The sequence below is a fragment of the Euleptes europaea genome, chromosome 5, assembly GCF_029931775.1.
Source record: "Euleptes europaea isolate rEulEur1 chromosome 5, rEulEur1.hap1, whole genome shotgun sequence".
NCBI lineage: Eukaryota > Metazoa > Chordata > Lepidosauria > Squamata > Sphaerodactylidae > Euleptes > Euleptes europaea.
The window spans coordinates 49390888-49406495 of NC_079316.1; the positions used below are offsets into that span (position 1 = coordinate 49390888).

At 41.6% G+C, this 15608-nt stretch overlaps 1 protein-coding gene across 1 annotated transcript in view; it reads left to right on the forward strand.

Moving 5' to 3' along the window:
- The first annotated feature begins 533 nt into the window (after positions 1-533).
- The window catches only part of INPP5D (inositol polyphosphate-5-phosphatase D), a 77828-nt gene continuing 62753 nt past the window's right edge, over positions 534-15608 (forward strand). The window contains 1 exon segment of the mRNA XM_056849701.1: positions 534-667. Within this exon segment, the coding sequence (XP_056705679.1) occupies positions 534-667 (134 nt within the window).

A 15608-nucleotide genomic window follows, 5' to 3' on the forward strand; every position in this document is an offset into this window, starting at 1 on the left:
TTCAACTGTAGCAAAATCTGTGAATCCCTGATCTTAAAGTTAAATGGAGTGTAGAAGTATTAATACACAATAGAATTGTTGCAAGAGGACTGAGCGAAAAGGAAAGAGAAAGTGAGGGGTAGAAGAAAGAAGAATAGTCTGTCTCCTCAAGGCTAGATTCGCTTACTGGTCAATGCATTGAATCTAAATGGTACCCATCCAGTGTTTTCAAAGCTGCAAAGGACTAGGATGGTTTCCTGCTTAGTGTGGGTAGTGCAGAGGCACAGACAACACAGTGAATGGAGGTCTGCACAATGTATCTTTCTCACTCTGAGTTGCTTGATTTTTATGAGGAAGTTCTCCTCAGCTCTGTTTCCTTTCCCTCTCTGCACCATTGAAACAGGAAGCTGAGTGAACGGCAGCTGCTGAGTGATACAGAGAGCTAGCTCTGAGACCTCCATACGATCGCTGGCTGGGTGGTTATTGTTATTTTAGTTTACATTTCATTACTGGGTTTTTTTGTGGCGTTGTTTAATTTTGGGCACATTCCCGGCATGGATCAGTGCTGGTACCATGGAACTATCACCCGCTCCAGAGCTGAGGACCTGCTGTCTAAAGTGGGCAAGGACGGGAGCTTCCTTGTGCGGGCCAGTGAGTCCATCTCCTCAGCATACGCCCTCTGTTTGCTGTAAGTATGGCTTTTGCCTTCCAGTAGACCAAAATGCTCCTATGCCTTCTTAGCTGCATGAAGAAAGCTACAGGATTTGTAAAAGTGCACTCTGTCTGTATAGGACAGCCATATTCAGTCAAGACTGTGATGAAGGCAGTAAAAAAAAACTTGGCTACAAGCCACCTGAAAAGAGTTGCTAAAATAAGGTCTAAAGGGAGACAGCTGCAAAAGAATAATTATTCCAAAATTAATAAAATATAATCTTGTTACATCTTACATAAGTGCCATCAAGTCGCAACCAACTTATGGTGACCCCAGCAAAGAGGCTTTCAAGGCAAGTGAGAAGCAGAGGTGGTTTGCCATCGCCTTCCTCGATGGTGTACCATCCAAGTACCAACCCTGGTTAGCCTCTGAGATCTGATGAGATCGGGCTATAACATGCCCCCTTCCTCTGTTATTACATCTTAGCCTATATTTGTTTTTATTGTCCCATCCTTCCATAGGATCACTAAGAATAAAGAGAACTGGGAACCCACCAGTTTTCTTAGTAAGTGTATTCGTGGAAGGAGTACTTTGGACATGCCAGTTTTCTGAATACTTCCTCAAGCATGCCCATAGGGCAGTTTCTTGTACTTCTTGCATAACTGGGAGAATGTAGGAAATGTTTGAAAGAAATATCTCTTAGGACCACCCCCAAAACCCCATCCCCTTATTGGCTGTTGGAAATCAGCTATGAAGACTATCACCATTGTCCTTGTCAGGTGTGTGTGAACTAGTATGGGCCAGTTGAAGTACAGATACAACACTATCTGACCCTCCACTGTAAATCTGTATAATAGGCCTTTTGCAGATGAATGTCCTTTTTAAACCTTGAAACTAATTGAAAATATAGTAGCCATTGTACTTCCCCCCCTTTAGCTTTTGCCAAGACTTGATTTCTCCTTGAGAATTTATCACAACTCCATATGTTATAAAATTGTTATTTTTTCCTCACATTCTTATCATAATATACCTCTTTGTGTGTGTGTGTATAGTGTCATCAAGTCGCAGCCGACTTATGGTGACCCCTTTTTGGGGTTTTCATGGCAAGAGACTAACAGAGGTAACAGAGGTGGTTTGCCAGTGCCTTCCTCTGCACAGCAACCCTGGTATTCCTTAGTGGTCTCCCATCCAAATACTAACCAGGGCTGACCCTGCTTAGCTTCTGAGGTCTGACGAGATCAGGCTAGCCTGGGCCATCCAGGTCAGGGCAATATACCTCTGTAGGTAACATTAATGGTGATATTGGAGGATGGGCAGCCCATTCCTAAAGGGGGGGCGAATACCCACAGGAACCAGCATGAGCCCTATGCCAATGTCCATGCCACTTGAGCCGTGCAAACTGGCATGGACACCGGGATAGGGCGACGTACGCTGGTCCCTCTGGACCATGGTGGCAGCCTCCCGTCAGTGTTTCCCTGGCATATCTTCCTGCACCGGCGTTCTGGGGGTGTTCCAGTGGTGTGCCCAGGGGACGGAGCTGCCTTTAGACAGCTTCCGAACCCTTTTCAGGCTTAAAATGTGCCAATGTGGAGGTATCAATATATGCCTGCAATATGCATGGTGTAGCCCCATGGAACTCTATGGGGAGTTCCATGGGGCTTCTAAAAAAAACCTTTTAAAACCTTTTTTCAGTTTGCTATGCTGGCAGCAAGCCATTCCGGCTACCACAGAACCACCCACCCACTCAGGTTTGCACAGTAACTCTTCTTCAGGTAGATTCTCAGATTTGAGTAGTCCATCTCTAATTACATGGCTACTATTTTGCATTATATTTTTGACTGGTTTTTTAGGCCATAGGTAATTATGTAAACCTTCTTTTAAATCTGCCATTTCTAATTTTATTACTCTTTGATCCAGATTTTTAATCCAGTCCACAATCTGAACCAGGCCAGCTGCTTGATAATATAATTTAATATTAGGTACCTACTGCTAGTTCTCCTCTGTTTTTCTCATCTTGTAAAACTTTAAATCTGATTCTTGGCTTTTTGCCATTCCATGTGAACTTATTCATCTGTGTTTGTTTAGCAGTCTTAATTCCTGTTAATGTGAATAGGGTAACGTGAATAGTCAGGGACTGTACAAAAATACATAAATGTTCCTTAATATTGTGGCATCTCTCTTTGGTATGCTAAAGATGACCCATAGCTGACTGCAGCTATGGGAAGAGGAAAATAAGGTGTTTGGAGCAAATTAGAATTGAGAGACAGAGACTGTAATCTTGTGTACATTTACTTGTGAATACAACTTATTCAACTCAGAGGGATATTGTTCCAAGTAAACATACATAAGATTAGGCTGTATTCTAGCTAGAGATGGAAGTTTATGAGCTGGACTGTCAACTGGAAGTCATTTAGAAGGCTGGGGCAAGGTGAATCAGCCGTTGCTTGGGGACTCTGAAGTAGAATCAACAGTATTGCCTACTGTAGGAGTCGGTTTACTTCTGTTACATTATTCTTGTACATCTGTAAATAAGCAAATATTATGAAAACTCTCTAAGGCTCCAGTGGTCTCAAAAGAAATTAAACCTTGTATTGTCCCTTGGTAGAAGAAGGGAGCAATTAATAATATCTCATATTTCATCATAATAAAATATCCTACCTTCTTAAACTGTGGTAGATAAATTTGTTCTCTTTTAAAAATGAAAGTTGGGCTTCTCAACTCAGGTTTGGCAGCATTAAAACTAGTTTCCCAGTCAAGAGATGGAAAAATGAAGACCAAAATCAACATCCATTACAATCTCTCAAATATATGATTTACATACAGTCTAATAACCAACAATTTCCTGACATATAAATGATCTGATGTGAATACAGAAAGCCAACTTTAGTTATCTACAGGTAGATTTAAAGACCTTGATCAGTGTGAACTGGCAATCTAGAAAGTCTGTTTGTAGAGTCATGAAATTTTGGATAAGGGAACTATACGTCATTCCAGTTTTTAAAATCCTAGACATTAAAGAATATCTATTCATTCTGTATAGATTTGAAGTCTGGTTTTTTTGTGGCTTCTCTGAGCTGGAATTATTTTTGAAACAGTTGTAAATGCTATTTTAAGGCATCACAAGAGGGTGGTTTTTCATACAGATTAAAAAGTGGTACTTTCAGTAGAGGTGAAAATATCTTTAGTGGAGCAGTATTTAATGGGTCTTACTCCTAGGTAAGTGTTGTTAGGATTGTAGCATTTGTCACTTTTATTCTTGGATAAAATTTTTGCATATGGCAGAAGGTAGGGGTTCAGGGATTTGCCTTCATGAAAGGTAGGAATTTAATTGCCCAGGGTCTCAGCAAAGAGCTGTTGGTCCAATCATCTAGCTTTTATCTAGATTCTTTTCTAGGTTCTGATGAATCAGCTAGGAAACTAGCATTTAAGATAAGGTTGAGAGATATCTGTTTCATATGCTTTTAACAACAAATGTTTTTAATTGTTCTCTGGAATAGAAGGATTTAGCTTTCTGCATGGGCTGGAAAATGAGTTAACTGACTGGTGTAGAATTGCTGTATGGAAATCTTTTTTTTACTGAGTATTAAGATTTATTTATTTTAAATTTTATATCCCAAGCCTTGTCACAAGTTCAAGGTAGCTTACAGAAAACTGGATAAAAAGCAGAGGAATAAGATAAGAAACATGGAGATAGTCTTTAAAAGCAAATTAAAAACTTGGTGTCCACTGGGAAAAACAACTGGCAAACAGATTATTTAGCAAATATTCTTCAAAACAGTAGGTTTCACAGTCCCTCTGAAATGCCAGCAAGGAGGGTACCTTCTGTGCACCTATTTTTAAATTCTATAAAGCTAGAGCAGCTAACCAAAAAGCATGTGCTATCACCATGAATGTACATATCTGGTGAATACAGGGCATACATACAGGAATACAGGACACCTCCAAGGTAATGGGATAGATAAGGGCCAATAAACTGAAGCTCATTTCAGACAAGACTGAGGTACTATTGGTCAATAGAGGATCTGCTTGAGGATTGTGGAGTCAGCCTGTCCTAGCTGCACTTCCCTTGAAGAGGCAGGTTCATAGCTTGGGGATGCTGCTGGATCCTGGCCTGCACCTGGAAACTCAGGTCTCCTCCATGGCACATAGGGGCTTTTGCCAGCTTTGGCAGATATGCCAGCTATGGCTGTTCCTCAGAAAGCATGCTCTGGCCATGGGGTTTCATGCTCCAGTGACATCTGGTTTAGATTAGTGTAATGTACTTTATGTGGGGCTGCCTTTGCAAACAGTCCAGAAACTTGAGTTGGTACAAAATATAGCAGCCAGGCTACTGTCAGGGGTGGAATAAAGGGCTTTATCATTCCACTGCTGAAAGATCTGCACTGGATAACCATCTGTTTCCAGGCACAATTCAAAGTTCTTACCTTTAAGATCCTAATTGGCTTGGGATGAGAACAGTTAAAAGACTGACTCCTTTCATATGGTGCAGTCTGTCAGCTAAGACCCTCCTCAAGCCCTGCACTGTCTGCCCCTGCCTTTAGAAGTATAGTGGGTGGCAACTAGAGACAGGGCTTTTTCAGTGCTGGCATCTTTTCTGTGGAATACCCTTCCCCCTATTCTACTTTCTCTTAGGCACCAGGAAAACATTTCTGTTTACACAAGATTTAATTAAGGGGCTGATTTTTATACATTGTTTTATAGTCTGCATTTAGCCTGATAAATAGTTACGACCCATTTTATATTGTTTTGTGTTTATGTTGTTTTATCCACTGCCTGTGTTTTTTTTTAAATTCTGTTTTAATAACCTTTATGATCTTGTATTTTTCATTATGCTTTCTTTTGGTTTTTTAAATAATTTTTTATTGTTTTTCCAAAATTATTAATCACATAGTTTAACAATAACATAAACAGTAAAAAGTAAAAACAAATAAGTAACATTTTAAAAAATATTTATACATAATCAAAAATTGTTGACTTCCCCTACACCTCCTTGCATCTTGTGATAAATTAGTAATCTCTTTTGCAGAAAATTCTAATCCTGATACTATTGTTAATATTTATTGATCTCTTTGACATTTATGTTTTTCAAAGAAAGAAAGATTAATAGTTAATGATATCATATAAAGGAAAGAAAAAAGAAAAAAGGAAATAAGAGTAAAAGGAAAAGGAAGAGAAATAGTAAATCTCACTAATAATAAATGGATTAGTATAATAAAGAGCATTTGATTATTTCCATTAAAAATTAATTATTTTGTAAGTCCTCCATTTCTCCCTAACATTCATTTAATACATGTTGTTTTTCTAGTAAATTGATATCATATATAGTTCTATTTCCATTATAACCAATCCTTTTAACCAGTTCCTTTTCGAACTTATCCAGAAGAGACACTAGACTCTTTTAAATTAATCCCTTTGTCCGGAATTTCCAGCATTTCTTTCTTTTCCACATTAGCAGTAATCGTCAAAGAGCATCCTTGGAGATTGTTGGTAAAGTCTCTCTTGCGGATAGATAATTTCCATTGTAAATCCATGTTGCAATATCTTCCATCCCAAATTCAAAGAAAAAGATCCTGACAGCCCGTTTTTCTACTCATTAAGTCCTCCAAGCAGGTGTTGAAAAGCTCATCAAGCAGATTAAGGAGACAGAGGTCAAAATCACTCGCATTCAAATCCATTGTTGTCAGATGGGCTATTGCAGATTGTTTATTGTAATTCCTCGTTTCCTTTGCAGGGTTCTTCTGTTCTTCATCTCTCTTGTCAACTAGAGGGCCCTCTAGTATCTCCTCTGATCTCATTGTGATGATTTGAGTTTTTATGTCTTTAAGTTCGTCTGAGATGATGTCCAGTTTTTGATTAATAGATTGAAATGAAATGTTCATCAAAGCAGAGAGTTGTTCCATCTGTGTAATCAGATATTTCATGGTTGCTGCTTCTGAAGATTCCTGTTGAAACTCAATTAATATAATCCAGGCAAATTCCAGTGTAGTAAATAACAAGGAGGTGCTGCAGGAATCAGGGTCGTAGACTTTCCGTCTTCTTTGTGGTCAGGAACTTGGGAAATATTTGCCAGTTACACACACTTCTGATTCCAAGTTCTCTGGCTCTCTCGCTATGATAGATTGTTTCCGGGAAGGATGTGGCAGGAAGGCTTTGTTTAATTAGAAAGACTACTCTTCGGGGTGGGGGAGGTTTCCACTCCTCCCTCCCCTTTATACGTAGTAGTTCCTGATTTGCAAGTAAAGCGTCTTTCAAAAATCTTAGTTGTTATGTCTTCCCACTGATCAAATTGATACGATTCCTGCCGGGTTATCAGATCTTGTCTTGTTTTTAAAGAGTCATTTAAACATTGAGTGGGGAGATACGGATTCAACAAATGTATTTAGCCGTCTCCTGGGACTTCCAAATCCAGGTAAAGCAAAGGAGTTCTTTTAAACTTACTCAGATTTTAGGAGAGTAGGTATTCTTGCTTCTGTATAGTTGCTAGATGGTAATAGATAGGGGAGAGCGAAGCCTAAATCCCAAAGAGACGTCTGCGGTGATTTATTACCCCTCAAGCTGGCGGGACTGCTACTGAGTCTCCGAGTCGTAAAACTCAGAGTTCAGGAGTCAAACCACTCTTCATCAGCTGCAGGAGATTTCCTGATACCCGTTCCACTATTTAGGAATCGGGAGGGGCGCGTTAACACCCCTATTTAAGACGCTTCTTGGTTCCCCCTCCGGGAGCCCCCGGGGAGACGAGTGCTTTGCTCAGCTGCCTTAGCGGAAGTCCCTTTATGCTTTCTTTTGTAAGCCACATTGGGCAGGTTACCAAGAAAGGCAGCATAGAAATTTCCCAAATAAATAAATAAAGTTCAGTAAAACTTTAGATATTGCATTTATGGCTTAGGAACACTGGGAGATGTCCCACGTTATTTTCTTTGTTGCTATATCACCAAAAATGTTTAGCATATGTCTATTCTGTGTGTGTGTTAAGTGCTGCCAAGTCACTTCCAACTTACGGGTACCCTATGAATCCTCCAAAATGTCCTATTGTTAACAGCCTTGCTCATGTCTTGTAAACTGAGGGCCATGCCTTCCTTGACTGCTGTTGAGTCTTCCCCTTTTCTTGCTGCCCTCAACTTTTCTGTCTTTTCATAATGTGACCAAAGTATGATAGCCTCAGCTTCTTAGCTTCTAGGGAGAGCCAGATCTGATCTAAAACCCACTGCTTATTAACTATTACACTTTGATTCTGTCTTTCATCTAAGGAGCTTAAGGTGGTGTGTATGATTGCCAACCTAGCGCCAAATTGGGAAGTGTCTTGGAGCCGGCTACTTACTGCAGCCCCCAACCCTGTCACCATGACATGCAATTACCAACCATGGACCTGTTTTCCTATGATGACCTCAGCATGCAATTAAACACACAGAGATAATTGCTAGAATGAAAATGGCCACAACTTTTATTGGTTACAGCAGTGGTTGCCAAAGTTGGCAGTGCAACCCCTTGGGGGGCAGTGGGATTACCTAGGGAGGCACTAAGAGGCAACGGGGCAGCAGAGGGTGCTAGAGGTGGGCCCCTTCAACTGTGTTTTTAGATAGGTTAGGGGGCACTGGGGTTGAGTTTATGGAACCAAGGAGGCGGTGGCCCAAAAAGTTTGGGAACCACTGAATTACAGCATCAGGCATTGGCGTTGCATAGGGGCTGGATCCAGGGCATCAGCTGACCTGCCTGCCAACTGATGCATCCTACTCCCCAGTAGCCTGGGATCGTAGTATGTGGGACCCACTTGGATGGAAGCCTGCTGTGTGATCCCCTGCCACTTGGCAGGAGGCTCCTCCTGATAGCCCCTGAGCTGGGTATGTCCCTGGTTGCCCTCGAGCTGGGCATGTCCCATTTCAGGCCTCCCCTTGGGGTCCCCAGAATGGGGGAAAGGGGGACACACAGGCCAGCTTTCCCCCCAAACTGGATCCAGTCCTATGCCCAAACTGCCAAATGTTTTGATGAATTAACAAAAAAATAAACATAACCGCTAAACAGCCCAAGTAAAGGGAGGGAGGCCAGGACAAATCCGCAAGCAGACTGAGCTGGGTGTGGTGTGAGGGCTTCCTAAGTACCTGGCCAGCGGAACTGAATGCAGGCATCAGGCCTGTAGACTGCTGGCCAAGTCAGCCCCCTATTGAGCCAGGGCCTGATTGGCTCATTTGAAATATAGGGCGGGCTGAAGATGTGCATGGCAGGGCGGGAAAGTTCCCCTTGATATTAGCAGTGCTGCAGCTCCTCCTCTGGCTTCCCTGCTGGCCGCCATTTTGTGGCAGTACTCCAGTCACCTGGCTTGAGCCCCACAGCACCTGCCATGGCCTTTGCCTCGCTGGACAAGTGTCCTGATGCCCCATGCCAGCTCCCAACCCTTTCCAGTGCAGGCCTGCGAACTGGGGCTTGTAAGTGAATCTGAGCCCATGCTTCTCCCCTTCTCCATTTTACCCCCAGAGACCCTGCTGCCCACAATGGAGGAACAAGCCAACCTGGCTAACCAGTAGAAATTAAGCATTTCAGTAACAAAGAATCACTGGTTTTACATTTGGGGTGGAGCTGTGGCTTAGTAGCAGACCATCTGCTTTGCATCTCCAGTTAAAAGGCTCAGGTGATGTGAAAGACCTTTGTCTAAAACCCTGGAGAACTATTGCCAGACTATAAAATATTGAGCTTGATAGTGTGTGTGCTGTCAAGTCACGGCTGACTTATGGCAACCCAGAAGGGTTTTCAAGGCAAGAGACTAACAGAGGTGGTTTGCCATTTCCTGCCTCTGCATAGCCACTCTGGTATTCCTTGATGTTCTCTCATTCAAGTACTAACCAGGGCCGACCCTGCTTAGCTTCTGAGATCTGACAAGATCAGGCTAGCCTGGGCCATCTAGCTCAGGGTGGAGCTTGATAGACCAATGGTCTTACTCAGTGTAAGGCAGCTTCATGTGTTCATGTCCGTGTCAATGTGCTTTGGCTGTCATAGCCAAATATTGAAAAAAATCATCTGGGTGTTTCTAAACTGAATATACTATATTTAATTTAAAATTTGAGTTTTATTTTAAAGTTATTTTTACTGTAACAACTTTTATTGGTATGGTTAGTGGCTGAAACAAGTACTGAACTGTCTAGTCATCCAGCTTTTAAGATACTTTTATGTAGTGAGTAGTATGTGAATATATCATTCTTGCACAAGCAAAATGTAAGCTAAAATGTGGTTTTGTAACACATTGACAAAATTACTTACTGATAATCTCAAAGAGAAATGGCACTCAAATTGCTAAATAAACATTTTGGTATGATTAGTTTGTCTGGCTAGAGAACATTAATAGCAGCAAGCTAAATTATTGGAGAGGAACAAGGGCTTATTGTGTTTAACACAATATTAATTTTCTTAGCATGATATCAGAGAAATAAAAATTGGAAGAAAGAACAGATGGGAGATATGCTTGTGTCAAAGTTTTTTCCCTCCAGTACCTGCTTGCCTTTAAGGGAATCCATGGCAGTTAAATAAGACATACTGGGTTTTTACAGTTGGTTTTGATCCACAAAATCTGATAGAGATGGGACTAAAGAAAGCCAAGTGTGTGGTTCATCAATGTCTCGTTGACAATGAGTTACAAAATGGTAATGCTCTTCTTCCTAACTCTTTTAAAACCTTAGGTCACGGATAGGCAGTTATTCAGCCCTCTATCTAACCTCAATTACTTCCCCTACATTAAGATGGGCCTTTTCTAGGGCCCAATTTGATGCCCTTCTATCAGCTGTACTTTCGGGAAGGTTTCTTCATTGCCCAAGAGAGACACACAACTGTTCTTGTTGTATGGATATGGTGAAGATAGCACATATATTACTCCACTGTGAACGTTATGATGATGCCAGAAATCATTTAATCACTCCCCTGCTATCTCGGTTTGTACACTCTTACACCTCCGAGGCCTCTTTGGTAGAATATCTACTGGAAGATAGGGTGACCTTTATTTCACACTCCGTAGCAAAATTTTGCTCTTATGTCTGTTGAAAACGGAAGGCATTAGTGACAAACAAAGACCTTATGGATAAATCTTCAGACTAGCAAGCACAGATGAGATGTTGTAAGTGGGAGCTGTATGATTTTATTACAGGATATATATTTTATATTTTATGCTGGCCTTTGGCTGTAATAAAGATGATTTGACATATTGGGTTTTCAAAATTGGCATTTAATTGGCCCTTGAGCCTCATACATGCTGTTAAGATACACATATAAACATTGTCAATTCAGGTTTTAGCCACACAGTCAATGCAAAAGAAAGCCACATTTTAAACTATAGTTATGTTCCTAGCAATGTAGTCTTTACATTCAAAATAGAAATGTAGTAAACCTAAAAAAAGATTTAATTATCCTGTGTAAATATGTCCACAGAAAACTGTCAAAGTCCAAAATCAAAAGTGGAAATCTCAGTTTCTATAATCTCACCAAGTTTAATAACTCAAACTCAATGCAATGACTGTGCCATGAAACTAAACCATCTGTCTAATTGTCCTTTGAGAGATTACCGTAGGTATCTTGGACCTCTCCACTTGTTGAACTCTCTGCCTGAAAATGGCAGTTTGTAAATTAGGATGGAAATTATTCAAACTAAACAATGAACAAGCTGTTTCTGATGGGTGTCATTTTCAGCAGGTATTCTCTGTTATATGTGCTTTATATGAATTGCTCAAAAATATTGAAAGACAGAGATCATATTATGGATGGCATCTTGCTTCTGTGTTTAACAGACTATTTCATTGCACAGCAATTCCTCAGGGAAAATAGCTATTATGTAACTACAAAGGTACCATAACATATATTGGATTTTTAAAAAGCATTAATACTTCTTTGAAAAACAAACAGAAGCCTCTTCTAGAATTTCACTCAACGCTGCATGGGGGGTACTCTGTCCCTGCTCCAAACTTTGGTAGGGTTGCCAACTCTAGCTTGAGAAATTTCTGGAAATTTGAGGGTGGAGCTTTGGGAGGGCAGGGTTTAGGGAGGGAGGCACCTCAGTGGGGCAAAACACCATAGAGTCTACCCTATAAAGCAGCAATTTTCTCACTGTAGTCTGGAGATCAGTTGTAATTCTGAGAGATCTCCAGGCCCCATGTGGGTGTTGCTTCATACATTACAAATTCTGCTTGCCCCCCGCGTGGTCAGCACAAGGATTTTTCATCAGACTTGGTCTGTGAGTTCCATGCTCAGAACTCACTCCTCAGGCATGCATGAGTGGGACTGTTTGAGGTCAGGAAAACAGCCTGAAGGAAAACAGCTCAAACCTCTTCTCCCTGCACGCCACAGTCCAGATCTGAATTGGACTCCTGTGGGCCTAGGAATTAATTTCCCAGACCATTGGAGGAACCAAAACCTTTATAACACGTGAATCATCCCTTCAAGTGTTCTTTTTAAAAGCCCTTTCCCCACATGCCACTCAGCAGCTCACTCACTAGTTCAGCTTGAGAGCTCCTTGCTTCAGGGATCCATATGAATTGCTTCCATTAATCAGGGAGGCACCATGAATAGCTTCACAGGAAAAGTAGAGCACCGTTGTTATTAATGAAAGATCTACGGTTACATGGAAATGGCCTATGGTGGCTGAAGTGGAAACACAGGGAGACTGAGGGAGCCACCTTCATTTAAGAAAGAAATATCAAGAATGTCAATCTGCCTCTCTCTGTCCTTTCATGGGTTCTTATGCTGGAATAAAATTTTGTTAGTCTTTAAAGTGCTAACACAGCTACCCCCTCTGGAATTATTTGCCTACATCAGCTCTGCAGAAAACTTTGTGTTCACTTTTGCATGTCAGCAGGAGGAAGTGATGCAAAAAAGCTGCATAGATAGATTGAGTAAAGCAAAATCTGACCACAGAAGCGTTGCAGTTACAATGGAGTACATTGACAGTGCTTTATGTAACTCAGTAGTAAGAATGTACGTTTGTATATTAATTTATGAAAAAAATGACCTATTGCTACCCAGACTGGATCCAGAGGGGGGGGGGAATTAGCTGTAAAAAGGGACTCCAGAAGGGTAAACAAGCAATCTTTTGACTATGTATATGGAGGCTTTATTCCAGAGCAATATTCTGAGGGGAAGAGTAATGTAGACCAACTGATTTGAGCTAAATGGAACCTTTACTCTTTATCAGTTTGTTGCACCACTACAAGCAACCCAGAACTACAACCTTAGAATCAAAACTAAACTGGAAGTGAACCACAGTAAACCACAATAATCCATGCTAAACCACTCTCTCCCTCCCAGATACAAACACACACACACTGTGGATGGGATAAAGATGAGGGATGGAACATGAGACGGAAAGGAAGATGTTCAGGTGGGCAATACTACCTGATCCAAGGTATGTGAGAGGCTGCAAATCGAGGGAAGTCAGTACAGCAGAAGTCCGAGGTGGCAGAGTATCAAAGGAGAAAAGGGAAAGGATCCTACAAAGTGGATGCAGGGGTATTCAGGCAATGAGAGAACCTGACATACATTCACTTGACAGGGCTGGTCCTTTTATGGACAAGGACCCCGTAGCTACTTCCCAGGATTGGGATTGGTCCATGAGATGAAGTCAGAATTTGACTGGGCAGTTTGAAGGTAACTGCTGCCCAGATCAGGCAGGCAAATTAGGAGGTGACCCCTAACATTCCAATGTAGGGTGGTTATAAAGATCCTGTTGTGAAGCGATGGTAAAACTGTCCCATTGATGGATCATCCTGAGTGGATCTGATGTTTGGCTGCTTTGATCAACAGATTGGATTGGAGGTGACACTTAAGGGTGACATGAAATGGTTCACATTGCTCTGATGGTGCATTTTTTGAAGCAAAGGATATGTTAGTATTACACATGCCTTGCCTTTGTGACAGAATGTGCCTTGGTCATGGCAGGCCAGACATGCTTTCTGAGACTCATCCTAGGGATCCCCACCACACTTAGGCTCTTAAGGGGGGACCTTTAAAACAAGTAATTGGGGACTGGAGAACAAAGGGTCTCATCAGGAGGAAGGACAGGGATCATAATGTGTGTGTGTGTGTTAAGTGCCGTCAAGTCACTTCCGATTCATGGTGACCCTATGAATCAGTGTCCTCCAAAATGTCCTATCTTTAACAGGTCTTGCAAATTGAGGGCTGTGGCTGCCTTTATTGAGTCAATCCATCTCTTGTTGGGTCTTCCTCTTTTCCTGCTGCTTTCAACTTTTCCTAACATGATTGTCTTTTCCAGTGACTTGGTAAGCTGCATCTCCTCCATTATTACACATTGCTAAAGGGTTTTCTCCACTTGGCTGTGTTCACTGTATTTTGAAACAGCCCATCCTTCACTTATTCAAAAGCAAAGAGAGGGTTTTTTCCTTTTGATTATAGGCATATTAGAAAACCATATCTTAAAATGGGTTAATAATCCTACCATATTTTGAACCATGAGGCAGGCATTGTAGAAACCTGGAATATATGGGGATGCTTAGCCAGCATTGTGTCGTGGTTAAGGTGTCAGATTAGGATCTGGGAAACCCAGGTTCAGATCCCCACTCTGCCATGGAAACTTGCTGGGTGACCTTGGGCGGGTCACTCACTCTCAGCCTCGACCCTGGCTAGTATTTAGATAGGAGACCTCCAAGGAATACCAGGGGGTGTGAGGATGAGGCAGGCAATAGCAAACCACCTCTGAACATCTCTTGCCTTGAAAACCCTATGGGGTCACTATAAATCAGCTATGTCTTGAGGCACTTTACACACACACGCACCACCCAAAAAAGTCATTGCAATGCCAAATACAAATAAAACAACATTAGACTGATAAACACTTTCATAAACTAAATCGGGGAGACTTAATGCATATCAACACAGAAGAGGATATGTTGCTTGGCTGCTTATTTGTTATTCAGAAGTCTAGGTATTATGCAGATCCCTGACATGCTGGCTAACCTGATACCCACATTGCACTTTGCACATGGAACAAAGGGATTCTCTACTTTACTCAAATCCACACAACTTTTTAAACAAGAATTTTTTCACTATGGAAAATACACAGCAATCAGAAATGCTCTAGGAAATAAAAGAATTAGAAGTTCTCACATTATCTGAACCATGCAATAGATGTCTTTTGATAGTTTAAAACAAAAATCCAGGGCACAGAATCTAGCTGTGCAGAAATTTTTATTTCCCAATTTATTTGTATTCGGTGCCCAGAGATTGTCACAGCAGCTGAAGCAACAGCATAAAGTCAAGTTGGCAGCAGTTAGTAGTTTCTAAAAAAAGACAAGTGCCAAGGCCCAAGCCAGCCAAAGGAAGCAATACCATCTGTTCTGGAAGCTCTCCTGCTTAATTCTCAGGAATTCCAATTCACATTGTCAAATTCCTCCACATAATTGTATATACAGTTCCATGGAGAAATGCTTGTGTAAACCTGGCTATACTTGTAAGATGTAGGGTTGCAACCAATGGGAGACTAACCTTTAGGGCTGTCAGCTTCTAGGTGGGGCCTGGAGAACTCCCAGAATTACAACTGGAGAATTTCCCCTGGAGAAAATAGCTGCTTTGGAGGGTGGATCCCATGGCATTAAACCCTGGGAGGTCTCCTCCCCAAACCCCACCCTCCCCAAGCTCCATCCCCAAATATCCAGAGTTGGCAACCCTACTTCACAACCCAGAGTTTGCAGTTTTACTTACCACCCAAAATTGGGCCTCACCAACAGCATAATGATGTAACTAGCAATGTGGCATTAGCCACAACTCTATGGTTCAACCATAGAGTTTTCATCGATTGCTAGAGCATCACTAGTGATGCGCTGTCATCACTTCCATTTCCACCAGAAGTGACATCAGCACATTGGGATGCTAACATCCATCTCTTCATTGTCTCCTGCTGTCCAGCTGAGCAGCAGCAAGAGCTGGCTGGGGGCAGGAGTTCTCTCATCCCTGGAGGGCATATGGCAACCTTAAGCCAACAGACTTCTTACTA